The following is a 26653-nucleotide window of genomic DNA, read 5'->3' as shown; positions in this document are numbered from 1 at the left end:
GAGGGGACGGAAAGTGTGTGCTTTCAATGCATACACAGCCTGATACGCACAATTATTATTAACTGGGATGGTGAACCTGAAGGCTTGTATAGGAGGCATTCTCTATTTCATGGCTTAGCTAAAATTCACTAAGTTACAGTCGTGGTGGTTTAAGTGCCTTTTGCAGCAATAATAATAATAATAATAATAATAATAATAATAATAATAATAAATTTTATTTATATCCCGCCCTCCCCAGCCGAAGCTGGGCTCAGGGCGGCTAACAACAATCAAATAATCAAACAGTAAAATAATTACACAATCTAAAAATATTTCATTATAAAAATTAATTAAATCAAATTGATGGCAACCAATTAAGCAAAATTCTGTGCAGGTTGCCAGAGGAGGGAGTCAGGCTGCTCCCTGACCAAAGGCCTGGCGGAACAACTCTGTCTTGCAGGCCCTGTGGAAAGATGAATGCAATTCCTAGCATTTGAATGCAATTCCTAACATTTTAAGAACCAAACCAATATTGGGCTGCTTGGAATCCTTTCCATACCTCCCTGTGAAACTATCTTGGGTGGTTATTGTTTGAAAAACTGAAGGGGTTGGACTCCTGGAATATCCAGTGTCATCCTAGTTAGCAGTTACTGTGCCCAGAATTATTGGTGTTGACCCCACCCCCAAATTTTTTACTCTGGATTTAGAGTTTCCACAGAAATCTGAAAATGAAAAACAATCAAACCCAGATTAAATTAGGGGAACATATGAGCGGCATTTCGATGAAGATGAGTTTTGATGAGGAAGACATTTGCATGCTGCGAAAAACTTGTATGAACAAGCTGCACCCAGTTTGCCATAAGCTGCCATGTGGAAGCACCCAAGAGTCCAGGATTCAGTCCCTGCCGTCTCCGGCCATAAAGCATATATAAGGACTTAGATGACCTTTGATGTGCCTTCCACTGTGGTGTAGTGGTTAAGAGCGGTAGACTCTTAATCTGGCGAACCGGGTTCGTGTCTCTGCTCCTCCACATGCAGCTGCTGGGTGACCTTGGGCTAGTCACACTTCTCTGAAGTCTCTCAGCCCCACTCACCTCACAGAGTGTTTGTTGTGGGGGACGAAGGGAAAGGAGAATGCTTTGAGACTCCTTCGGGTAGTGATAAAGCAGGATATCAAATCCAAACTCTTCTTCTTCCAACTCTGCAATTCTACAATTCTATGATCCTGCGAGGTCACTTGGCCACAGCATCACATGGTGTGTGTGTGTGTGTGTGTGTACTCACTAACAAATTGAGCTATTATAATATGCATACACTCAACACACACAATTGGTTCAGCTGAATTTACAAGGGGTTATATGTTTGAGTAGGTGCAGTTTGTGTTATTACTGGAACACTCTTAAGTTGGCTGACGTTCTTCTCCGCTGCCTCTGCCCTCTGTAACAGCAACATGTCTGTTGTAATAAAAGCAAGAGTCCCTGCTTAGGTTTAAAAAAATAAAAAATAAAAAGATGAATTTGCATTTCTTCTCTAGCTTTTATGTGGGCCCACTCGGTCATAAAGCTCACTGGATGTAGAATGGGTACTTGTGACACAGCCTGGAGTCTGCATTTTTGCCGGTCAAGTGCTTTTGCTAACGGGCTCAATAGCTGCAAATGTTGAATGTAAAATTATATTCCAACTATTTTCAATATATTGCTTTAATTGTTGTAACCTGCACAGGAACATTAAGGTGAATGGTGAGGATAAATAAATTCATTTTTAATTTCTTTTTAAAATAAAAGTATTATTAGGCTGTTGCTGACTCCAGTTTTTTAAAAAATAATTTTTAATTCTTGTTGGTTGTCAGACCTGATTTCTGTGTTTTTTATTGAATTCATGAACTGCACTTCCAAAATAAATACAGCAAGACTGTGGCTGACTCCACCTCCCCCTTACAATTCTTCCTTTTAGCCAGAGCATGGTGGTGACTGGAGTCAAGGGCAGGCAGGCTTTGTGAATGCCTGAGTCCCTAGTTCCTATCAGTTCCTATCTAGAGTGGTCAATGGTGGGATATGATGGTTATTCTAGTCTAACGCAGCAGCATCAGGAGGGCGTCCAATTGTCCCAAGGCATCAATCCTCCAGATATCTGGTACCTTGTGATGCTTATTGCCCAGGAGGGCTTTTCAGAATTTATTTTATTTCATAGTTCACTTTTGTATGCTGCTTTCCCACATAAACATGTCCAGAGCAGCTCACATCACTGCAAAACAAAACAAACACCAATCAATACATTGCAATAGTGGTCTAAATGCTGGTTCATTTCAAAACATAGTGTGACAAAAAAAAAGTTTTGATCATATTTGTTAAAACATTTTAAAGTACTCATAAGCTCTCAAACTTTGAAACATATAAATTGATATCATTTAGGAAAAATATATAAGCTGGAATAGGATATGACGAACATTTACAGTGCAGTCGGATATTAACAACGATAGAACCAGCATTTGGTACATGAAGCACAGTGGCACCTCGGGTTAAGAACTTAATTCGTTCCGGAGGTCCATTCTTAACCTGAAACTGTTCTTAACCTGAAGCACCACATTTGCTAATGGGGCCTCCTGCTGCCGCCGCCGCACGATTTCTGTTCTCATCCTGAAGCAAAGTTCTTAACCCGAGGTACTATTTCTGGGTTAGCGGAGTCTGTAATCTGAAGTGTCTGTAACCTGAGGTACCACTGTGCTAGCAAATAAAGTGCATAACATTTTTTTTCGTAGAAGTTAAAATTTAAAGTGCGCACAGTTCCTAGCTGTACTCTTACACTGAGAATACTGAAGGGCAAAGTTTTGTTTGTCAGAACTGGGAGATTTCCACAATGGTCTTGTGAATATATGCTTGCAACACAAAAGAATCTCCTCTAGGAATATAAGAACCTGTCCTTGTACCACTGACAAATCTAGCCCAGTCCTGCCAACACAGGTTGGCAGCAGCCCTCCAGGGTGTTCCAGGCTGGGGACATTCCCAGATATACCTGGAGAGGCTGGGCATTGAACCTGGGACTCTACACTTGGAAAGCATATACTGTATTTTTCGCTCCATAAGGCGCACCTGAACATAAGGCGCACCTACTTTTTTGGGGGGGAAGTCAAGAAAAGAAATATTATTTAAAGGGAGGGCTGTATGCATCCCAGGCTCTGCTCAGCGTTCCCTTTCATGAGCTGAGTGGAGCGTGTGTGTGGCGCTTGCAGGCTTTCCCCCGAGGAGCTGCCCTTCTCCCTCCTCAGGGAAAAGCCCCCAAGAGCCACACACACACTCCGTGCAGCTCTTTAAAGGGAGTGTGGCTCTTGGGGGCTTTTGCGGGAGGTGGGAGAGCTTTGCAAAAGCCAGGGATAGCTGTGCGAAGCCCAGTGGCGTAGCGTGGGTTGTCAGCACCCGGGGCAAGGCAAGTAATTTGCGCCCCCTAACCCGTGGATTTGCGCCCCCTAACCCGTGGATTTGCGCCCCCTAACCCTAACCCCCAGATGTTGCGCCCGGTGCGGCCCGCCCCCCCTGCACCCCCCACGCTACGCCACTGGCGAAGCCTCCCCAGGGCAGCAGGATGAAGGCTCCCCACTGCCCTGCGGAGGCTTCGCGGGCTACCCCAGAGCTGCTCAGGAGCTTGTCAGGGCTGGTGGGGGAAGCCTGGGTTCCCCCCCCCCAGCCCCAAAAAGCAGCTCAGGGAGCTGCTCCCAGAGCTTGTGGGGCTGGCGGTGGGGGAAGCCTGGCTTTTCCCCACCCCCAGCCCCCAAAAGCAGGTCGGGGAGCAGTGGAAAGGCTGCGCGCAGCCTTCCTGCTGCTCCCAGAGCTTGCAGGGCTGGTGGGGGAAGCCCGGGTCCCCCCCCCCAAGCCCCAGGGACCACACATTCACCCCATAAGACGCACAGACATTTCCCCTTAGATTTTAAGAGGAAAAAAGTGCGTCTTATGGAGTGAAAAATACGGTACTTGACCATGGAGCTGCAGCTGTTCCTTAGTATTATTTGGTGTACAGCGCTCTACACCCAAATCCTGGTTCTCATAAACAAACCACAGCATAGATTTAGCAAAAAGTACTTGATGTACTCCTCCTTCCCCAAGAGCATTAGTAATCCAGCATGGGCCCACAATGTATTTTTATGCCTATTTATATTTTTGTGTTTTATTGACTTTTTAAAAAACTCTCACACACAAAGTGGACTTTGTTGTGTAATTTATTGAGGCTTTGGCTCGGTCTGCGCGTCACAGTACGCTGCTTTAGGGCTACATATACGAGCTGCCCCTGAGTGAAGCAGCTGACTCTCAAACTCCCCCCTTCCTCTCCTGCAGTTGCTGGAAGGACTTCTGCAGCATATCGTTCCACTTTCCACAAATCTTGGTTTGCAAATTGCAAAGTAGGGGGTTGTGGCTTAAAACAAACCCTTATCAATTTCAAGGCAAGCCAGTTTCAAGCTATGAGTTCTGAAGCTGGCTTATTCAACCCATTTGTTCTTAAGGCAGACGTGCTCTGGCTTGTGAGCAATAAACCGGGATTTGTGGAAAACAGAACAAATCTCTGAAGAAGTCTTCCCCTCTTGCTCTTGTGGAAGCATGCAAGTCCGCACTTGGACTCCTTCCAGCTGCATGCATGTAGCACTAAACTGGAACGTGTCCAGAAGAGGGCAACCAAAATGGTCAAAGGCCTGGAAACGATGCCTTATGAGGAACAGCTAAGGGAGCTGGGCATGTTTAGCCTGGAGAAGAGGAGGTTAAGGGGTGATATGATAGCCATGTTCAAATATATAAAAGGATGTCATATAGAGGAGGGAGAAAGGTTGTTTTCTGCTGCTCCAGAGAAGCGGACACGGAGCAATGGAGCCAAACTACAAGAAAGAAGATTCCACCTAAACATTAGGAAGAACTTCCTGACAGTAAGAGCTGTTCGACAGTGGAATTTGCTTCCAAGGAGTGTGGTGGAGTCTCCTTTTTTGGAGGTCTTTAAGCGGAGGCTTGACAACCATATGTCAGGAGTGCTCTGATGGTGTTTCCTGCTTGGCAGGGGGTTGGACTCGATGGCCCTTGTGGTCTATTCCAATTCTATGATTCTATGGTTAAGCACGGGTGAACCTGTCCACTATGGAGAAAAGTAGGATTAAAAAAAATTTTTTTTTGAAAGGAAAAAGAAGTGAACTGAATTAAACCTGAATGTGGTAGTGTGGTGTGGTTGAGCTCATCCCTTTTTTAGTTTTTTGTTTTAGCCGGAATGTGGATGTTGTGGTGTGATGCTATTCCTGTCAGCTTGCTATTTTACATTCCGGCCTTTCAATTGGTTGTAAACCACAGGCGATCCGTTTCGTAAAAAATTTGCTTGGAAAATGGCAAAACGATAAAAACGAAACCTTCCTCATTTTTATTTATTTATTTTTCTTTTCTTTTCTTTTTAAACCTCCAGTTGCACTAGGATGACTCTATTTTATGACTTGGGACTAGGAGTGGAGATTTATAAGCCACTGAACAAATACTCATGTCCCCTCCTAATTAGTTGCTTGTGCCATTGCCATAGAAACCTTGTTGGAAACAACCGGCTTGTACAGCGAGGGAGTGACGAGATGGGAATGTTGAGTCATGAAGCCGTCGAGGTTTTGGTTGTTTATTATTAAAAAGCACATAAATATAACTGCCGAATGGGCACGATATTAGAGAGCTCTTTCTTCATACCCGTTGATGTATAATGCCTTTCTCCATTTAGTTAGGCCTATAGACATGCCTTTGGCTAGGGCTTGACCCTAACCTTGCAACCACCCAAATTTCAGAGGCCCTTCCCCAGTCTTGTAGCAACGCAAAGTTGTAGAAATGTCAGCTTTTGAGGGGAGACGCTTGAGCCACATGCTGTTATTCCTTTTATTTATTCTGCCTGTGTTGCAGATATGGGGAGCGAAGGGGCTGAGGCAAGAGTGTCTGGCTTAAGGGAGAGAAAGTGACCATGTGTCCATTTGGGGCGGAGGCCACCTGTTTTCTGTGGACAAACCCTCTTGTAGTTTTGGGTATTCAGAAGGACAAAGGGTGCCTTTGAACGGAATGGCAGTAGGGGCGAGGAATGCCACAGAGGTGAAGCGAGGGCATTGCTTGGTGGCTTAACTTGCAATTTCCTTGTTAGTTTAAAGTCTAACCCTGCGTATTGTTTTTTTGTATTTTCATTTCCTCTGTTTGAGTCAGGAGTGTGGGGTGGGGAGGTCAGAGGTGGGTCATTTTGAAGACATTCCCCCCCCCAAGAGAAATGAGCACATGGTGTCTTGGAAGCAAACAAGCCATAGGTTCCTTATGTTCTTCCCCATTAACCACTCCCACAGCAGCACAGAAGAGGATGAGAAATAGTTGGCATGCGTCAATCAGAAGGAACCCAACTAATTTTACAATGCTTTAAAATGAACTCATTTTAAAGTGTGTATCTGAAGAAGTGTGCATGCACACGAAAGCTCATACCAAGAACTAACTTAGTTGGTCTTTAAGGTGCTACTGGAAGGAATTTTTTATTTTCATTTTAAAGTATATTTAAAGCAACCCCCCCCAAAATAAGAACCATGGGAATTGTAGTTTACTCCTCAGAGCTACAATTCCCAGCACCCTTAACAAACTACAGTTTCTGTTATTATTATTATTATTGGGAAATTTGCTTTAGATGTATCATATGTATGCAGCCTTAATAAGTTGAGATTGCAATATGACATCTTTCTGTGTGTGTTTTCTTTTTCATGGAAGAACATTGTCTTTTTCATGGAAGAACATACAACTCTTGGCTTTCTTTGCTTTGAGATTGCTTGCAATGAAAAGAGGGCTTGAAATAAGCTGGGATTTAGCTACCCGGGACTATCCAGTGCAGTGATTTCTTTTTTTTTATCCAAAAGATTGCAGATGTAAGACAGGCGTTAACAATACAGCTTTAATCAGCAGAATTCAAGCCAGCAGTTTGTACAGCATCAGTCTCTTGCTTTTCCTCTGCTTCAACAGCTCCATATGACTAGGGCATGTCCACAAATTACAGCCCTTTAAGAAAGCGTTGACATGGTGCCCCAAATTAAGGGAACGTCTCTAAAATACAAACTACTGTCATCACAAAAACGCTCAGGGTCCTTTTAAGGCTCAGAATACAATAAAAGTGAGTAGCGCCAGTCCTGTACAGTAGATTACAATGGCCAGATCTGTTTAAATCTTATTTAGGAGTTTTGTATTCTGTCCTTTGCCAATGGGCCTCAGCGTGGTTTATATCAACAAAGATATATTTAAGAAATACAACAGAATACAAATAAAATATAATTCCAGCCTTCAGAACAGAATACAAAGGCAGCTTTAAGTTCACAAATTGCATAAAATCCGGCTGCTGAGAGTCTTGGCCTGATCAGCAGATCAGTATGTGATTACATTTGTTTCTTTGGACTGGGGGAGCGGGAATTATGTTAATTTTAAAATGTTTGTTTTCTAAATCTACCCCCCTTTTTAAACCATTGAAACCCTACTTCTGCTCCCCTCTGTCTTTGGTTGCTCCCTTGTCTGTTCACAATTCCTTCTAATTGTACAGGGCATTTACATGAAAACAGGATCCTTGTTGCTTAGGATTTAATCTGCTCCTGCTGCTTATTCTCCATCCCAACTTCCCAAGAGATTGGTTTCTTAGGTAGCAGGCCAGCAAAAAGGCCTGTGTTGGGTTGGGGGCAGGAAGCAGCAGCTCCTTTTAAAATTAAACCGAGTCTTTGCTGCTGAGTTGTAAGTGTGTGTGCTTTGGGTCCTCTGTGTCCAATCTACCTGCTCCTGGAATAACAGGGAGGAAGAACCTTGGTCTCCTTATCTGGCAGTTGCATAAGTAAATCCCTCCCCACCTCCAAAAAGTAAACAATTGGAGAGGAATGCTCATAAATCTGCTTCTTAACTGTTCTTTTTAAAAACTCTGGGAGCGTCACATTCCAACCCAGTGTCCGTAGGCTAGTCGTCTCCCCCCCCCTTTTTTTTTTGGAGACAAGAAGTCTTCAAGCATTGGGTTTCAAACACCAAAGGTTACACATTCTGAAAAGGGGGAGGCAGAAGAGAGATTGCAGGACCACGTTGTTGTGCGGTGGATACTGGAATCTTAATTGGCCACATTCATGCCATACCTTTAAAGCACCATGATGCATTTCTCTTTAAGCATGGCTTCCACCCAAAGAATTATGGGAATTGTTAAGGGGGCTGAGAGTGGTCAGGAAGCTCTCAATTCCTTTCGGAGAGGTGCAGTTCTCAGAGTTCCCTGTGAATTGGAAAATTGTAGCTCATTAAGAGGGGGTAGGGGTCCCATAATAATGCTCAATGCTCTTAACAAAACACATCTCCCAGAAGTCTGTGAGGGAAGTTCTTCAGATGTATTGTGAGTGTGGCCTTTTAATTGTTTGTTGCAAAAGGATTCTAGCCCTGAGGCTGAGGTGCCATTGCTTTGGTGTTGGGAGTACAGTGGTAGCGCAAGGAGAAAGGGTATGTATATTGTATGCTGTGTTGATGTTTTTCCATAGCAGGTGTCTGGAACCTACAACATCCTCCCTGGCCATTGGCTATACTTCCTGGGGGCTGATGGGAGTTGTTGTTGAGCAGAAATCGGGAGGGGCAAAGGTTCCCCACTCTTCCGCTAGAGAAAGCAATAGTGTGACAGGTGGAGCATTGGTGGACATTTATAATTACAAGGCCCTATGAGGGACCGGATCACCTAAAACAAAGCAAAAGGTTGCTTTTTAGGTGTTTGGTTGAAGTTGAGATGGAGGTTAAGCTTCAGCCTAACACCATGTGTCTTCCAAAGCTAATAAGCTGCCTGATGCCAAGTCAGATTATTTGTCCGTCTAGGCCAGGCTTCCTCAACCTCGGCCCTCCAGAAGTTTTGAGACTACAATTCCCACCATCCCTGACCACTGGTCCTGCTAGCTAGGGCTCATGGGAGTTGTAGGCCAAAAACATCTGGAGGGCCAAGGTTGAGGAATCCTGGTCTAGGCCAAACTGTGGCCCCTGGATAGTGTTGCTGTACTACAAATCCCATCAACCCCAAGCAGCATTAATGGAGATTATGGGAGCTGCAGCCTAACAGAATCACTCAATTTAGCCACCCTGCTGTAGGCTGATACTGTCTCCTCTGGCAGAAGCTTTTGGTAGAGGTATTTCCCATCACCTTTTTGTTTGAACTGGAGATGCCAGCGGCTGAATTTTGGACTTTCTCCATGCCAGATGTGAGCTCTGTCCCTCAGCTGGGTTCCCTCCCTCTGTTCCCTTCCTGCCCAACCCCACTTCCTAGTAACTTGAAGGTGTGGCAAAGGTTGGGAGTTGGTGTTTAGATAGATCCTGCACACCAGTAGAATTTTTTCCTCCTCTTGAAGGGATGATAACCTTCTCTGTATGGCCCCCCCGAAGTTGTGTCTCCTGGCACCACTTTAGATAATTTCTCATGAAAAGAGTGACTGATAAATCGTCGTCGTCATCATCATTATTGCTCAGGGCACATTGGGGTTTTCCAGAGGAGCAGCTCTGGAAGTGGCATTGATTGGACACAGAAATTCAGCTTATTATAAGTTTAAAAAACTTACGCCGAGGTGCACTGTGTGGGTAATGACTGCTAAAATCCTTGGAGTCAAAGAGGCAGCTGAATATTATTTCCATTGTGTCAGTGGTTTGCATAGGTATCCTAGCCCTCCTCTTTGTGCACCCATGACTATTAAAGACTGAATAAATTATTTAAAACTCTTAAGAATTGCCAGTTTGCATAGTTTTATACAGGGTTCAAAATTCAGACAATTCAGACATAATTTGATCTGCTTGGCCACAGTTATTTTAATCATCGTTAGAATTTGCTTCCTATTGAGAGACATTGCAACAGCTGCTACTTCTGGCTTAGTCAAATTGCTAATCACTTATAAGCTTTACCTAATAAATCCCCTTTGTGACATGGTAATTTATAAGAGATCACTCATGGTAATAGAGTTGGCGGTTCGAATCCCCGCGATGGGGTGAGCTCCCATTGCTCGGCCCCTGCTCCTGCCAACCTAGCAGTTCGAAAGCACGTCAAAGTGCAAGTAGATAAATAGGTACCAATCCGGCGGGAAGGTAAATGGCGTTTCCATGCGCTGCTCTGGTTCGCCAGAAGCGGCTTAGTCATGCTGGCCACATGACCTGGAAAAACTGTCTGTGGACAAATGTCGGCTTCCTTGGCCAATAAAGCAAGATGAGCACCGCAACCCCAGAGTCGGTCACGACTGGACCTAATGGTCAGGGGTCCCTTTACCTTTAAAGATGCCCGGGCGTTAGGATGGCTCCTGGCATCTTTACTGTGTGTGGGTGTATGCCTGGGGATCAGTTATACCTTATCTGCACAGTCAGAACGCATTTCAGGAACCAAAAGGTCCTATTGAAAAATACGACTTTTGAGCCATCTGGCTCCAAGATGGCAACGTGGCATTCTGTTGTGGTGACTGCAGCCTTGGTTTAAGGAGCTATTTGGTGCCTATCTTATATCTCTAACACTGGGTGGGGGAAAGAGAAGTTATTGTGGCTGGGAGATATGAAACTGAACCATAGTATCAGGATTTGGCTCTAGGGCTGAGTAGTTCCTTCTGCCTTCTTTTCATTCTTGTGAAATCACCCCATCCCACCTCCTCTGATTCACCTCTACCTTGATTTGATACTACATAGGACTAATTGCTAACCTTGCTTCAGAGCAGGCTTCCTCAAACTTGGCCCTCCAGGTGTTTTGAGACTACAGTTCCCATCATCCCTGACCACTGGTCCTGCTAGATAGGGATCATGGGAGTTGTAGGCCAAAAACACCTGGAGGGCCGAGTTTGAGGAAGCCTGCTTTAGAGCATCCCTAAAGCCTAAGTTCATTTTGATTCTGCTCTGAATTCTGAAACCATGAGTCTAGATTCATATTTGCATGGCATTGTTGGCATCCATCTGTCTTGAGAGACAGTGGAGTGCGTCTCCAGAGGTGAAGTTAAACCACTGTGTTAGCAATCACTGAAGTGACCTCCCCCAAGTGCAAGGCTAGGCAGTGTGTATGGAGGTCCTGGGCTCCCCAGACAAGACCCCTCTTCTGCCTTGCTGATGTGGTCCAATGGAAAGCAAGAGCAGTACATTTGGCACCAGTTATGCAAAGTTAAGTCACTTGCAGCTATTGCTGCCCCTTGACCAAGTTCTCATTGTTAGTGGTAAAACCCTGCCTGGAGCTGTGCTCACCTGGTTGAAGAGGGCCCTTCCATGTGAAAAGGTTCCTTGCAAATAGAAACCTAGTGTGTCAGGGATTCTGTCATGATAGGTTTCTATTCGAAGGCAATTTTGTGTGTGCAGAGGACCAGTTCGTGTGAGTCCTTCCTGCAAAATATGCAACCAGAAGTAGTAAGCTCAGTCAAGGCTGGGACGTTTGTATGCATTTACCAGTTCGGTGAGAATTTCCCCAAGTAATATTTATATCTCTCTTGCAGCGCTTTCCCTTCAAATTTTGATTAGGTCTTAATTTACAGTTAAAGGTGATTAAAATATATGGGGCAGATTTTATTGCACGAGAATTACTGTTGGGTAAAGTTGAATGGTGGGTTTGTACCCTTTTCACTTTCAGAAAGTTCTTGCGATTGTCCCTTAAAAATTGATACATATTTATGTCACCAAAATGCAGCAGCCACAAATGCCAGTGTTGCCAAACTTCAAGGTTTGCAGAAGTGCAAACCACCTTAGAACAACAACAACGACTTCCAGGTTATATTTATAAATAGATTAAATCTTTAAAAAAATATTTCTACCTCAACCCTAATAATAATAATAATAATAATAATAATAATAATAATAATAATAATATTCCCCCAGGGAATATGAATTAAACAACCCAACTTTGTGTGTGTGTGTGTGTGTGTGTGTGTGTGTGTGTGTATGTTTAATCTTAATTTTCATTCTGTTTTGTTTTTCTTTCTTCTTATGAGTTAATAAAGTGAACGTTTTGTTTAAGTACAAAGATGTTGAATTAATAAAGGATCAATATATATGCCAAACAGTTAAATAGACTAGTCATTGTATTGTTGGTAAGTTCCATGTTTTCTACTTATGCACAATGTTTTCTCTTTTCTCTAGGGCTCTGCCATAATTTATGGTGATCTGCTGTGCCTGATTCTTGGGGTTTGGCAGAAGTTGCTGGAGCTTGCATGCTGCTTCATGCAGTTACAGTAAGTTAAAAACACACACACACATGATAATCTATACCTTTTTATGGAGATTTCCAATTGACCTGACACCACAGAATGCTAGACAGGTCTCTTACATTCTCAGGTGCTCATGCTGTAATGCATGTAATGAGCTGGGATCCAAAGTTGTGTCCAAGGGGCTTACACAGGGAAGGCAAGTCCTGTTCAAAGTAGACCCATTGAGTCAGATTCAACCAAGTTGCTGTGCTAGCGCAACAAGTCCCACTAGTGCAACTGTACATTTCTCCCCCTGCCTCTCCCCAAATGCTTGGAAGTATCAGGAAAATCCTCCAGAACAGAATTGGGGGTGGGGAGGGAGAACAAAAAAATAATAATAAATAAGAGGCTGCTGGATCAGGCCAATGGCCCATCTAGTTCTCACAATGTTGTCACAATGGCCACCCAGATGCCTGGGGAATAAATCTTAAAGCAGGACCCAAGCAGGACTCTGTGGTTTCTAGCAACTGGTGTCCAGAAGCATTACTGCTTCTGTCTGCCTGTGAAAGGAGGGAGATTGTTTTGTCTGGTGAGCAGAAATGCTTATGCTGATGGAATGATCTCCTTAGTAAGCTTTTTAAAATTTATTGTGACACCGACTTCCACCTAAAGAAATAAAGCAACGTGGCTTAATTTAGGTCCATTCATGTCAATGTGTCTGCTGTAACTTGGATACAGCCCATTGACTTTGACATGCTCAGTGTTGATTTTTGGCTCTTGAGCAGCAGAACAGCTGGATCACACATTGCTTTGGGAAGCCCCTCCACCCCGCCGCGTGTCTGAGAAATCTTTTGTTATGTGACATTGGGGGGGGGGACAACTATTATCAATGCCAAGCCTAAAGTCCCCCCCCCCCCCTGGATGTATGGAAATTGCAGGACTCCATCAGGCCCAGTCTCTTGGAAGCCCACTTCCACCAGAAGAGGGGATGGCCAACAGCTTAGATGGCTTTAAAAGAGAGATTCAGTGACTACTAGCCAGGATTGCTTTGCATGGCCCCCAGTGCCAGAGGGAGCGTGCCACTGAATAGCAGTTGCTTGCATTCTGCTTGCAGATTTCCTGTAGGTATCTGGTTTGAATATGATGCAGGACTGACTGGACCATTGGTCAGATCCAGCAGGGCTGCTCTTAAGTACTTAGTCTTCCAGTTGTGGCAAGATAAATCTTGTTTCAATGCACTCAATGTAGCGAATGTTGTGAATTTGCACTTTGAAATACTTGTTACTGCTTTAAACAAAAAACTAAACCCTGCAGTTTTCCAAAAAGCATTTAAACGGAACAGAAGTATGTTCTTGCGTTGGATGTTAGCTCTTGAAATATTTTGCCCTTGGCTGTACCTTATTTCACCCACCACCGATCACATTGCTGGGCCGGAAGTGGAATTGGTTAGTTGGTTTTCCAGCCTGTCTGACCTCTGCTTATTTCAGCTAAAACCACTTCCTCCCCCCTATTTCTTAAGTGTTGAGTGGGAGGGAATGTTTATAGAGGGAGAACAGTGAGATAAATGCACACATACCTCCATAATCTCATACGTGCACCTCATTCTCCATGTGCTTATGTCTTCAAACAGCACCACTCTCACACACAAAATCGAGGTACAGTGGTTACCTTGGTTTAAGAACAGCTTAGTTTATGAACAACTTGGATTAAGAACGCTGCAAACCTGGAAGTAGGTGTTTTGGTTTGTGAACTTTGCCTTTGAAGCAGAACATATTCTGCTTCCTGTTGAGTGTGTTCCATTTGAAAAATGAGTCCCCCGCTGCTATGGGAAAGCACGCCTTGGTTTAAGAATGCTTTGGTTTAAGAATGGACTTCCGGAACGGATTATGTTCGTAAACCAAGGTACCGCTGTACTGAAGTGCAGAACACGTTAGAACAGAAAACCAGAAATGTTGGTGCTCAAGATGGAGAATCCAAATGGTGCCTTTTCTCTCTATGGATATAGTTCTCAGAGTGGTTGAGTAGTCAGTCCCTCTTCGCGGGGAACTCTGGGAACTGTAGCTCTGTGAGGGGAATAGAGTGTCTCTTAACAGCTCTCAGCAACTGTAACAAACTGCAGTTCCCCAAAATGCCATGATACTGTTTTCAGAGTGGTACCTAGGGTTAAGTACTTAATTCGTTCCAAAGGTCCGTTCTTAACCTGAAACTGTTCTTAACCTAAAGCACCACTTTAGCTAATGAGGCCTCTTGCTGCCGCCACGCTGCCAGAGCACAATTTCTGTTCTCATCCCGAAGCAAAGTACTTAACCTGAAGCACTATTTCTGGGTTAGTGGAGTCTGTAGCCTGAAGCGTATGTAACCCGAGGTACCACTGTATAGTGCAAACGATCTCTGGTACAGCATTACTGGGGCTTCCCAGTTGGAACATATCACAACAAACACTTGGTGCGGCTGTATTCTGAACAAGACGGAAGTTGTTTAGTTGTCTTAAGCAACTATTGAGTTGCTGCTTTATTTTCCAATTTGAAAGCAGATAGAACAAGGCTATGTTTGGAAAGGGCCACTGCATAAAAATAGTCACAGAATAGAGTTATCTAGCTTTGGCTTTCAGTTCCGCATACCTTTCTAAAAAGTAGATTGAGTCATCGCGGGCAGGCAATTGTGTATTCTCTATTCAGCTATGTGCATCAATACTTGTGGTAAAACAGTGAGCATTGTGTTACAGATTCTGGACAAGGGAAAGAGGCTTATGACGAGGGTGAGCTCAGTCAGTATTATTAGAGCCAGCTGATAATCCTTTTACACACCCGTTACCGCATCGACAATATTTCTGCTTTATCCGAAACGAGAGTGCAGAAAGGGCGAGAATGGTGAGTGGCAGACAGTTGCTTCCTGGCAGGGTTTCTAAAATGGTGTTTGTGGGAGTGGGGTCTTTTGCAGAGTGGACAGAAGTGGAATGGAGGAGAAGAGCAAGACGCCTGGATTCAAAGAGGAGGAAAGCTGTTGCTGTCCTCCCTTCCCTCAGAGGATGGCCGATAAGATGTCTATAGGCGTTATTTACTTCTTGTCGCTGTTTTGTCTGCTTGCAGCACTTCCTTGGATGAGGGAACTGCAGGCTGCATTTCTAGGAATTTTGAGTGAGGCGTGTTGAAAACTTTGCAACATTTCTTCCTGGAACCACTTTGAGCTATTTGCAGAAAGATTATTTTTAGGCGCAGGGGAAGCTGCCTTTGTACTGACCATTGGTCCATCTTGCTCAGTAGGTTCACAGCAGTTGGCAGCAGATCTCCAGGATTGGGAGATGCCAGGGACCTTCTGAATGCAAAGTGAATCCTCTACCCTCTGAGCTATAGCTCTTCTCTTTAAAGTTCTCGTTCTCTCACCCCACCCTCCAGTTGTTGTTGTTTTTAAAACTGATTTGCTTAGGAATTCCTATCTGCTTCTGTACCAGTCTTGCAATTCTGGAGGTGCTGTTCCTGTTAGTTGTGATGAGGCAGCAACCAGTCACTGTGGCTATTAATTACTTGAGTGGACAAATGGTATCATGCAGTATAAAGCAGTTTCCTATATTCACATGTTCCTAAGAAGTATCTAATGGCAGGTTGAAGAGGATGGACATTTAAGCTGTGAAAGCGAGCTTCTTGGGAAGTTGATGATGAAACTGAGGCGGTTGGCCCTATTAAGAACATCTTAGTAAGCTTAACTGAGTTGGTTTTAAATATAAATTAAATATGCCTATAGTTGCATATGCATAAAAAGCAATTTGCGTAAGGAAAAATACTTCTGTTTTTAGCTATGTTACTGCCACTGCCATCTTAGAAGAGGCATTCTGCCCTGCCTGTCCGTGAAAGGGGGTTACCTTTTGTAAAAGTGCACATTCTACCTATGTGTTTTTTAATGTTAAGATTTGTTTGATGCAAGTCATTTTTAAAGCCACCTTCCTGATTTTAATTAGTCAACCCGATTGTTGCAGCCCTATTTGGTACCTTGCACAGAGGAGATGAATAGGGTTGCGAAATCATAGCAGCGATGCTGTATGGGTGCATGAAGTGTCACTGTTGGGTGAAATGGAGCTAAGGAATTGCAGGAGAGGGCTTGTGCATGCACAGTTATGTGTGCTCACTAAGATGTGCTGAGCATCACTGAGAAGAGAGGTAGGCTAGAGTGCTGGGGAATCCAGTGTGGTGTAGTGGTTAAGAGCAGTGGACTCGTAATCTGGTGAACAGGGTTCGATTCCCCGCTCCACCACATGCAGCTGCTGGGTGACCTTGGGCCAGTCACACTTCTCTGAAGTCTCTCAGCCCCACTCACCTCACAGAGTGTTTGTTGTGGGGGAGGAAGGGAAAGGAGAATGTTAGCCGTTTTGAGACTCCTTCAGGTAGTGATAAAGCGGGATATCAAATCCAAACTACTACTACTCTTCTTCTTCTTCTTCTTCTTCTTCTTCTTCTTCTTCTTCTTCTTCTTCTTCTTCACTTGTCTTTTCTAAGTACTGTATAATCCAGTTTCAGCCCAGACCAGCTCCTGTTGTAGCCTGGCTACATTCTGGGTGGTGTAGTGCAATTCCCTTTGCGGGAGACAGGATACTGCTGGGGAACATACCCTGGTGCTCTGTGAGTGTTGCACGGAACACATCTTAAGAGTTGACGGCTCTCATCAGGAAGCCAGAAACTCAGGTTGCAATTTAAACACGGAAGAGATCAGTTTGTGGAGCTCCTCTTGAAACAGTTCTAAAGAAGGCACAGGCGTGCCTTGCTTTTAACTTTAGTGCAGCCTTTTTGTAAAAACATTGTCTGCTTTAAAAAGCAGCCTTATTTATTTTCCTTCATGTCTGTATTTTGCTAATGACGTTGGCCTGTTTTGGGTGTCTTGTACCCTGATGACTCGCTGAGTCTTCCACCAGCAGGTCTGAGCTTGAGCTCCTTAATCGAGAGGTCTGGAGGGTGGCAGCACGAGAACAGGCCTTCTCTGCAGTGGCTCCCCGTCTGTGGAATGCTCTCCCCAGGGATGTTCGCCTGGCACCTTCATTATAACCCTTTAGTCGCCAGTCAAAAACATTCCTTTTTAACCAGGCCTTTGGTTTACCTGATCAATATCCCATACCCTTTTAAAATGTGGCTCTTTTTGCAGGGGGGCATTATTGAGTTATTGCTTTTATTTTAATTTTATATACTGTGACCTTTTTATGTGAACTGCTTCTGAGACTTCCTGATATAGGGCAGTATATAAATTAAATAAATCAGCAGCAGCAGCAGCATTCTTCTCCAATGTCTTATCTTCAGCATGATCTGTTCCCAGGGATTTTGAAAGTATCGCACTTTTCTGTGAAGGGTGCCCAACGAGCCAGTGGAAGTTACTAGAGGCTGATCTCTTCAAAACAACAACAGCATTCAGTATTATCCAACACTGCAGCTCCACTGGCACAACACACCTTTTTGTGCACATCAAAACTTCCCCTTCCTTTCCTTTCCTCTCCAGGTGGGGGACCCTCTGGAGCAGATTTGGGGGTAGGGGTGGCATACATACATACATACATACATACATACATACATACATGCATGATGTTATTCATATGCCACCTTTCCATAGTTAAAACCATGCTCAAGGTGGCTTACAAGCTGAAAAAAACAACACAATTACAAACATAACAAAAGCAGTAATAAGCAGTAAAACATCCAAAAAGACACAACCAAATAAAACAATTTCTACTATGTTTTTATATATGCTGAAGGCTGCCCATAGTGACTGGGGTAACCCGGTCAGATGGCCGGGTTACAAACGGTGTTCTTGTTGTATTTTATTTTTATTATTAAATCATAAAAAGGTATAAAATAAAGATACAAAAATAATATCAAAACCAGCAACAGCAACAACACTCCCTGCGCCAACAGAAACCCCTAAATAGCACTCCAACCCCAAAGTATGTTCAGCAGTCTCAGCTTTTGTAACTAGCTTCAGTCAGGCCCTCCCCTCTCAGGCCAGATGGAAAAAGACCTGCAAGGCAGGGAGCAGGTCTTCCCCGTCTCAATGCTGATGACAAGACATGGGGTGAGGAGTAGAAATTGGAAGTCCTATTGTGCAAGTGCAATCCTGCTTCTCCAGCATTGTTATACAACCCTTTAAACAACTCAGCTGAACTATTAGCTTGATCCGGTAGTATAAAGTTGCCCGTTTTTAATCAATAACAATTAATGAAATAATAATAATAGTTGCCTGATAGAAATCATCCAAAGTGTAGCAATCAGCAGAAGTTTTCCTAATGGGGTGTGTTGCTCCCTTGAAACTGTTCTGTAAAGCAGGGAGGCCTTCCAGATGATGTTGGACTACAACTCCCATCAGGCTTTGCTATTGGCTGCACTGGCTGGGGCCGATGGGAGATGAAGCTCAGCAACATCTGGAGGTTCCCCACCCATGACTTAGAGGGTGCAGGGTCGGCTATGTGGTTCACACGACTTTGTCCCGAGCACATCACCTCTGTTCCTTTGCCCTTTCCCCAGCATCTGCCGTCTCCCTCTGCCTAATGGTAGGACTGACCCTGATAGTTGGACATGTCTCTGTGATGTGCAGGGCGACAGCCAAGCGAGCTGGACCTCAGCATTGCTCTTTGTTGATCTTAGGGCATGCCCTGGGATGTGCCCGACACTCCCCAGCAGTGTAATATCAGCCATGCTATTTGTCTGCCCTTACTGATTATTCTTTTGTGAGCCTAGCAGGAGAGCTTGAAAGACACTGTTGTAGGGAAATCAACTCCCCACAACCGCCTCCTCCCACCCCAAAACTCCTCCTGAGCAGGAGAACCAAAAAAAGCCAAACCCTTTCATGCTCTGAGCAGCCACTGACAGTGATCATCTTCCCTTGAGGCTCTGTAAACATCCTTGTTAAACGTCAAGGATGCAACACAATTGTTCCTTTGTTTAGACTTTAAGCTTGCATCTCTCACCTCTTTTCTCCCACCACCCATCTGTGGTCTCTTCCTCTACTTCCCCCCTTCCTTTCAATTTTTTTTCCTTGCTGCTTTGAATAGCTCACTTATAAGCAAGTTCCACTTTTGTCTCTGTAACTGTTTTGCCCCAGTGAGCTTCCCTTGCATAACTTCCTTTGGACTACTCCAAACGTAGTCCTTTCTCCTAGACATCATGTTGTCATCCCTTGTCATGTGGCCAAGTCATTTGTAGCCAATAGCCCTGGTTTTAAGAAAGTTCTACGTGTGATTACATAATGAATTCTGTACCCAGGAAATCCAGATTTTGCACAAAGAAAAGCTAAGTTCTGTGCTCTGTGGGGATGGGGGATAAATTTGATTCAGTTCGCCTCTAAAGATGAATCTGTCAAATCCGCACTTTTTGAAGCAATATGAGAACCAAAACACAGTCATCCTTCGAAATTGTGCTTGTTTGAATTTCACAGTTCTCCAACCAACCATTGTTTACAAAAACACATATATTAGGTAAAAGTATACCTACAGATGAATATATTAATGAAAATAAGATACAACAACTCACTGTCTAAAGAAAAATTGCTTGCAGAAATACGTACATTAGTCAGAACTGCATAGAAAAATGATGAGAAATTTGCACTAAAGCACTGGTAAGTTTTCATGAGGATTTTATAAACCACAACTTCTTGCAGAAATTTGGAGAACTAAATTTAAGATTGGAAAAAGTGAGTAACCGAGAGAACAAAAACTGACAGATCTTGCTATCCACTATAAATTTAGGGAAATTGAGCATTTAAAAAAATGTTTTTTTGCTTTTCTTCAGTTTTTGCACCCAGAAAATCTGGGTTTTCTGTTACTGGGGAAAGGCAAGAAACTATTCAGAGCACTGAATCCCCGCCCCAAGATTTCACCTAGTGGAAATCTTACTTGGCTGCTTGGTTTCTTAGAATCTGGTAAGTGTCGCTCAGAAACTTTCAAGTAAATATTTGCAGCCACAAGGTCTAGATTCTTGATTTCACATAAAATGATAGGTGATGTTCCGAAGCTGAATTCTGAATACAGTTTCATATTCTTTTCTCTTATGGAATTCCAGCAAATATCCAGCCCTGGGCACAGCTGTGTTTTACCATGTGCAAACCACAGCCCCTGTGTATGATGTTCTGCCACCCATCCCAGTTCTCTTCATATGCAGACTGGTTCTTAAAACTTGTCCAACCTTGCCACTGGTTTGGTGTTGTTTGCTCCTTCTTATTTGACCTCAGCACCCCTAGATGACCTGTTACATGCTAATTGGGTAAAAGCCTAGTGTATCTCCATACAGTACTCAATGTAATTATTTTGGTATCGGCCACTTGGCATGTCTGCTAAAACACGGAGATCAGAAATGTGTCCTGTTTCTCTTCACTGGAGATTTTGTCCATTAAACGAGTTTAAACAAAACTCTTGACTTACGTTGTGTGTTGTTGTTTTTTTAATTTAAAGAAACAGGTTATTTATTTATTTTGCAACACATGGGTTTTAATGCCTCAGTGGGAAAGTTTGTTTCTTGCTGAGATTAGTTGAGTAGCTCTGAAGCTGGATCTAGGCACCAGGCTCTTTGCTGTATATTTGGATTTGAGCTTCATGTGGAACACCGAAACGTAAGATCTGGAGGGCACCAGGTTGGGAATGACTTGGGAGCAGATCTTCACGGTTTCAGGTAGGGTTCTCTCGGCGCCCTCCCTGGGAGATGTTGGGGATTGAATCTGAGACTTTCTGCAGATTCTCTGCACTAAGCTGCAGGTTTTCCCTGTGCCACAAAGAATCAGGGATGAATGGGTCAGACTCCTCTTGGACAGAGCTGTAATAATGCATGAGAATGGCTTAATTCACATTGACCATGAACATACACAATCAGACACAATAGGCTCCCTCTTCTGTGATGTTGGTACACTTCAATGGGTAGCATGTACTCAGTCGGGGCTGAGAGTTTGTAGTGATTCTGCAGGAGCACTGAATAATGTAGAATGTGGTGTTTCTGCCAAGGCTTCAGTTTTCTTGGGTTTCATCTCAAAGGGGGAAAAAAGAGCAAAGTTTTTAGTACCCCTGCATTGTGATAAAATTCAGCATGAGCAATGCTTATTAAAACCAGAGGTAATAGAAATGTGATTTGAAATGAGGCCTCAAGAGGTTTGTCACTTGCTGCCCTGCATAGCTGCTCCTTACCTCCCGCTGATTAGCAAAACCCAAATAGGCAAGTTGTGCTAATTTGCAGGAAACTGACTCAATTTGTAGGTTTTGCCCATTCCAAAACTTGAATATTTTTAGCTTGGAAAATAAACAGGATACACAGCTCTGGGTGTATTTACAGTCATACCTCAGGTTGAATGTTCGAGTTGCACTCCATGGCACCCTGGAAGTAACAGAGCGTCTTAACTTCCGGGTTTCGCCGCTTGCGCATGCGCAGATGCTCAAAATGATGTCACGCGCATGCGCAGAAGTGCTGTCGCTGGTTACGTTTGCTTCTCGATGCGAACGGGGCTCCGGAATGGATCACGTTCGCATCTAGAAGTACCACTGTATACCGAAGATGTGTACCGTTTTATACTAGTTTAGCTGTCATGGATTCCACTAGAGAATTATGGGAAATGTAGTTTGGCAGGGGTGCTAAGAATTCCTATGGCTTCCATCCACCATGCTTGGGGCGTGTGAATGGTTATTAAATCTTGTTTAAATCAGTAATACAGATGCCTGCTAAAAAGAGGACAAGGTCCTGTTGTGTTGTGCCTTCTTCCAAAATTTGAAAAGGAAACATTTTTGGGCATTGTCATGCAACCCTTCCTAAAAATAGCCTTAATATTTTGGATGGAATGCTTTCTTATTCACAGTGCTCTATTCCTTCCCATAAATCTCTGCATCCTGTTTCTGCAAGAAAAGAAAAAGATGATGTTACCAGAGCAAAGAATCTGTCTTGTTAAATGTACCAGGAGCAAATTGTTTGCGTAGTACGTCTGGCAGAGAGTGAAATGGGAGAATCGTATAACAATTGTATAACACAGCAATACTAATGCCATACATGGAGAAGTTTTATCAGATTCTGAAAACGTTTAAGGAACAGTTAATAACTGAGGTTTGCATGAGCTACGAGCTATCAAGGTAAGAGGCAACCAAGTATGGTTATGCTTTTGAAACTCTAAGGCATCCATGCGTTTGACAAATCTTTAAGAGGCTTGTTCAACTTAGTGTTTCTTAAGAAACCCATGCAGATGCCCAAAGGATACTAGAGTGCTTTTTAAATAAACGAGTTTAAAGTGATGCTGTTTTTTAAAATTGCTTTTTCATTTCCGGTATTGAAGCATTAATAACTTTGAATGAAAAATAAAATTAGATGGTTTAAACAAGGAAGTGGGGTAGAGGAAAAAGCAAGTAAGTTAAGCTATAGAAAAAGCAGAGGAAGTATTATCAGTCGATTATCAAACTCCACAATCGGGTAATAACCCCTGATCATTGGCCATTCTTGCTAGGGCTGATGGGAGATAAGGTTCAATTACATCTGGAGGGCCGAAGGTTTCCCATTTATTGGAACCAACCAAAAAATTATATTCTTAGTTGTTCTTTGGGCTAAACTTAGTGTGACACAGGAGATGCATGGAGTGCAATGGATGCTAGTAGGGGAATAGTAGAGCGGAAGGCAGGGAGGCCAGCAGTAGGGGGCGCCAGAGTAAATGGCTAGTGGAGCAAGAGCCTATGGTTGGTAGAGCCTAATGATTCTAGTTTATTCTCAATCTTCCTCCCTGCATTCTGCAAGGGCAACGTGGAGACCTGGCTGATAGTCAGGACCATCTCCTGGGCTGATTGTAGCCAGGTGAGGATGGGTTGGTGACAAACTGAGGTTGGTGGGGCTGTGGCTCACTTACCCATATGTATTAGCCTTCACTGATGGAGAGCCTGCTGGCAAGTTTTACTTAGTCTAATGAAGTAGCCGTGGATAGTAGGGAGACTGAATGTGATCAGAGCAATGTGTGTGTGTGTACTTAACCCTATATTCACACAGGGGAAAACTGTAGAGTCCTGGCTCCTGCCCAAGAATAACAGCAGGTGCACTTTCTTGTAAGTAAAGAAGCCAAGCTTTATTCTAGCAATTTGACCGTGCAAACGCAGCAAAAGTAGGAGAGCAGGAATCAGTCCAGATGCCCTAAGGCTCCAGCGATGAGGCAAGGATCAAAACAACTTAGGAGAAGTGCTTCAAGGTTCCCCAATCACAGTTCGGGGACAAGGCCCAGGGATCAGGATTCCAGGATCTGCTGTGTGAGGCTGCATGGCTGTTCCAACAACAGGTCCTGTCTACCCGCCAGGCAGTGTTAGAAACTGAGATACGAAAGCTAGGAGCTGAACGGCACCTTAAACCTAGGTTATGGGTTCAACAATGGAATGTCTAGGCGTGCTTTTTTTATAACAAGGATACAAAGCTGAAAATGAATGACCCGCAGCTAAAATGTTTTGTTCATTTTTCACATGGTCTAGGCCTCATCTGAAGACTTCAAAAAACAAAGTCATGCTTTCCCTGCATGCCCCCCTAATATTCCTATTGAGGGTCCCTTCTGCAGTCTTCAGAGAGTGGCTGGAAGAGGGGAGGCAGAAAAAGCTCCTCCTTTCGTTCCGCTCTGCGGACAAGTAAAAAAGGCTCCATAGTAGCTTACATACAATCAGTGGCGTAGCGTGGGTTGTCAGCACCCGGGGCAAGGCAAGTAATTTGCGCCCCCTAACCCGTGGATTTGCGCCCCCTAACCTGTGGATTTGTGCCCCCTAACCCTAACCCCCAGATGTTGCGCCCAGTGCGGCTGGCCCCCCCTGCACCCCCCACGCTACGCCACTGCATACAATCAGTTAAAATGAAACAGTCGCTGCCCACAAGTTTACAATCTTAAAAACACAACACACAAGGGAAATGGAATAGGGAAGGAAGAGGAAAAATCAAGCTCAGTTGCCAATTCCTGAACAGTTGTTCTTACAAGGACCAGCTTGCACTATTCAGGGGTAGGAGCTGGTCTGCCATATCATAACTTATGGAGTAAGTAAGGTCTGTTTCCCATCTCCCCTGTTGATGCAATCCAATGGAAAGGCACAGTTTTTAATTTTGGGGTCTTGAGCTTAGAGTTGCAGTGTTCCATGGGGCAAATTATATGCATCACATGTTTATACCTGGGGAAATTGGTTGTTGGGCAACAAAGAAAACTAATAATCAAATTTGTGACAGATTGCAAAACAGATGGAAATTGGATTTCATAGGCTGGTCACTACAAATCAGCTGGGGGGCGGGGAAAGAGGATGAAACAAGTTGGGGGGGACTTTATTAGACCAAGTTTCCATGTTGTGCATAACTTTTTTTATATTGTTAGGGTGGTAAACAGACCAGGGTGGTGGTAAGTGGGGATGGGTGTACTTGAAGCCGTTAATTTTGCATCTTGCTGAGAACAAGAAATACAACAGTGGTTGTTTCCCCATACCTGGGAACACAAAAACTTATTACCCAGTAGTGTCTAAGATCCTTAGACACAAGTTCTTTGATGGGCAGTGAAGAACTCTGGAGAATACAAGAGGTTGCACACTGTTTTGTGCGTGTGTTTTTTGTTGGCCTAATAAAAGTATTGCCTTTATAATGGATTTGAGAATATTTCTTACGGACCATGACTTTATTGTGTGACTCTGGAAGTATCAAATAATGTGCAGATATCTGCTGGAGGATTCTAACCTTGAGTCCTTCTAACAAGGGATAATGGGTGGAGGTGGCAGTGCCTTGGGCATTTGACACCTTCCTTTAGGGCTTTAAGTAGATTAAATCATTTCAGAGATCCTGATTTGATTAGGTTAGAGGTCAGGCAGAAAGAGGCAGCTGCATGTTCTGGAGATCCTGATGAGTTTCTCTCTCGCATTGATTCAGTATCAGTTGAGGTCAGCAAATAAACACACAACTATGTTGTCTGGTGTGCCTAAAGTTTTGCTTTGCATATTCTCCCAGGCAATGTGGACATTCTTTTAGTTGGGATACTAGGGACATACTTAAAATGTTTCTTGTTAACCAGTGATAGGTCAGTTTTCTGATAAGTTAAGCAGATGGTGTGTGGGGAAAGTTGAAAGTGAAGTTCCTAATGGCAGCTATTGGCATGCTCCAGACCTCGGCCACATAAAAGGTGTTTGCATATTTCAAGACCACTGGTTTTGTCTCTGCTGTTTTTTTTTTGCATCTAGCAACCCTGGAAGGAGAGGTACATTTGCATTGACAGGTGTAGCTGTCACATTCAAAGGCAGCTAGTTGAGTACTGTGACTTAGGTATGCATCTGTGTCAACTGTGATTTTCAATAATGACTTTAGGATTGTTCTCTTAAGAAGAAGAAGAGGAGGAGTTTGGATTTGATATCCCGCTTTATCACTACCCAAAGGAGTCTCAAAGCGGCTAACATTCTCCTTTCCCTTCCTCCCCCACAACAAACTGTGAGGTGAGTGGGGCTGAGAGACTTCAGAGAAGTGTGGCTAGCCCAAGGTCACCCAGCAGCTGCATGTGGAGGAGCGGGGAAGCGAACCCGGTTCACCAGATTACGAGTCCAGTGCTCTTAACCACTACACCACACTTAAGGGTATAAATCTATTTCAGCATTTCGTTTCTTGAAAACCTTCAGATGATGTTTCTTTAATTTGTTCCACTGTGTTTGACTAAAAAAACCCCCAACAGAAACATTTGCCATTGAGAAACTGAGTAAAATAACACCTTCAAAGTATTTTTAAGCATGACCATGAATGATCTTGGAAATAATGTATGAATTTTTAGGGTTTGTTCTTTTTTGAAAATATTGGACCGAATCTTGTGAAACCTTAACACATAAGCACAAGCTTTTATGTACTAGATTTCACTTCATCAAGTGGATGTTATTTTTGTGATCTGGATGTTGGAAAATTATTCTGGTAATCATTTTTTCTTTTTCCTTTCCTTTCTTTTTCAGCGTTCTGGGTCATGAAACTTAATCCACAGCAAGCTCCGTTGTATGTGAGTAAAACTTTTTTACCTACTTTTTCCATCCATGTGGGTTATTGAAACTAAACTTCGATACTCTTTTTACCTAATAACCAAATGTCCTTTGAAAATCCATGCTACTGAGAAACAATTGCATTTGTTTGAAATTATAGTATTGTTGATGAGTAGTTAAACTGGACTCGATTCCAAGATTTACTGAAAGCAGCATATAGTTTAGAGATTGGTCATACCTTGGATCCCGAATGCCTTGCGAGTTGAACGTTTTGGCTCCTGAATGCCACAAACCTGGAAGTGAGTTGTAATGGCTATGAGTTACTTGTGCGTAAACTGGTGCCTCTCTAGGCTAATTTGCCTTGTTAAACCTTTCTGACTGCACAGCCCTTGCTCATCGCGGCTGCCTCAGTCGCTGCAGAATCCGTCAGTGGGCGTTTCTTGAACCTCTTCCAGCATAAAAGTTGTTTGACACCCAGTCTCCTCCTCCTCTCACTGCGCGGGAGTCTTCTGCGCAGGGAGGGCGTGGGCAGCGGAGGACCTGGGCTCTCCTCACTGATGTCCAGTGAAGAGTCCTGGAGCCCTCCCTCC

At 43.7% G+C, this 26653-nt stretch overlaps 1 protein-coding gene across 6 annotated transcripts in view; it reads left to right on the top strand.

The window, feature by feature from the left end:
- AKAP13 (A-kinase anchoring protein 13) overlaps positions 1-26653 on the top strand; it is a 246861-nt gene that overhangs the window by 53375 nt on the left and 166833 nt on the right. For all 6 annotated transcript variants that reach the window (XM_081170988.1, XM_081170990.1, XM_081170989.1 and 3 more), the window contains exons 2-3: positions 12078-12169; positions 26040-26083. In XM_081170988.1, coding sequence (XP_081027114.1) covers positions 26051-26083 — 33 coding nt within the window. In that variant the 5' untranslated portion in view covers positions 12078-12169; positions 26040-26050. The remainder of the gene's footprint in view (positions 1-12077; positions 12170-26039; positions 26084-26653) is intronic.

The sequence above is a fragment of the Podarcis bocagei genome (genome assembly GCF_964188305.1).
Source record: "Podarcis bocagei genome assembly, chromosome: 14".
Lineage (NCBI taxonomy): Eukaryota > Metazoa > Chordata > Lepidosauria > Squamata > Lacertidae > Podarcis > Podarcis bocagei.
The sequence above is the reverse complement of the archived record's forward strand: the minus strand, read 5'-3'. Positions and strand labels throughout refer to the sequence as shown.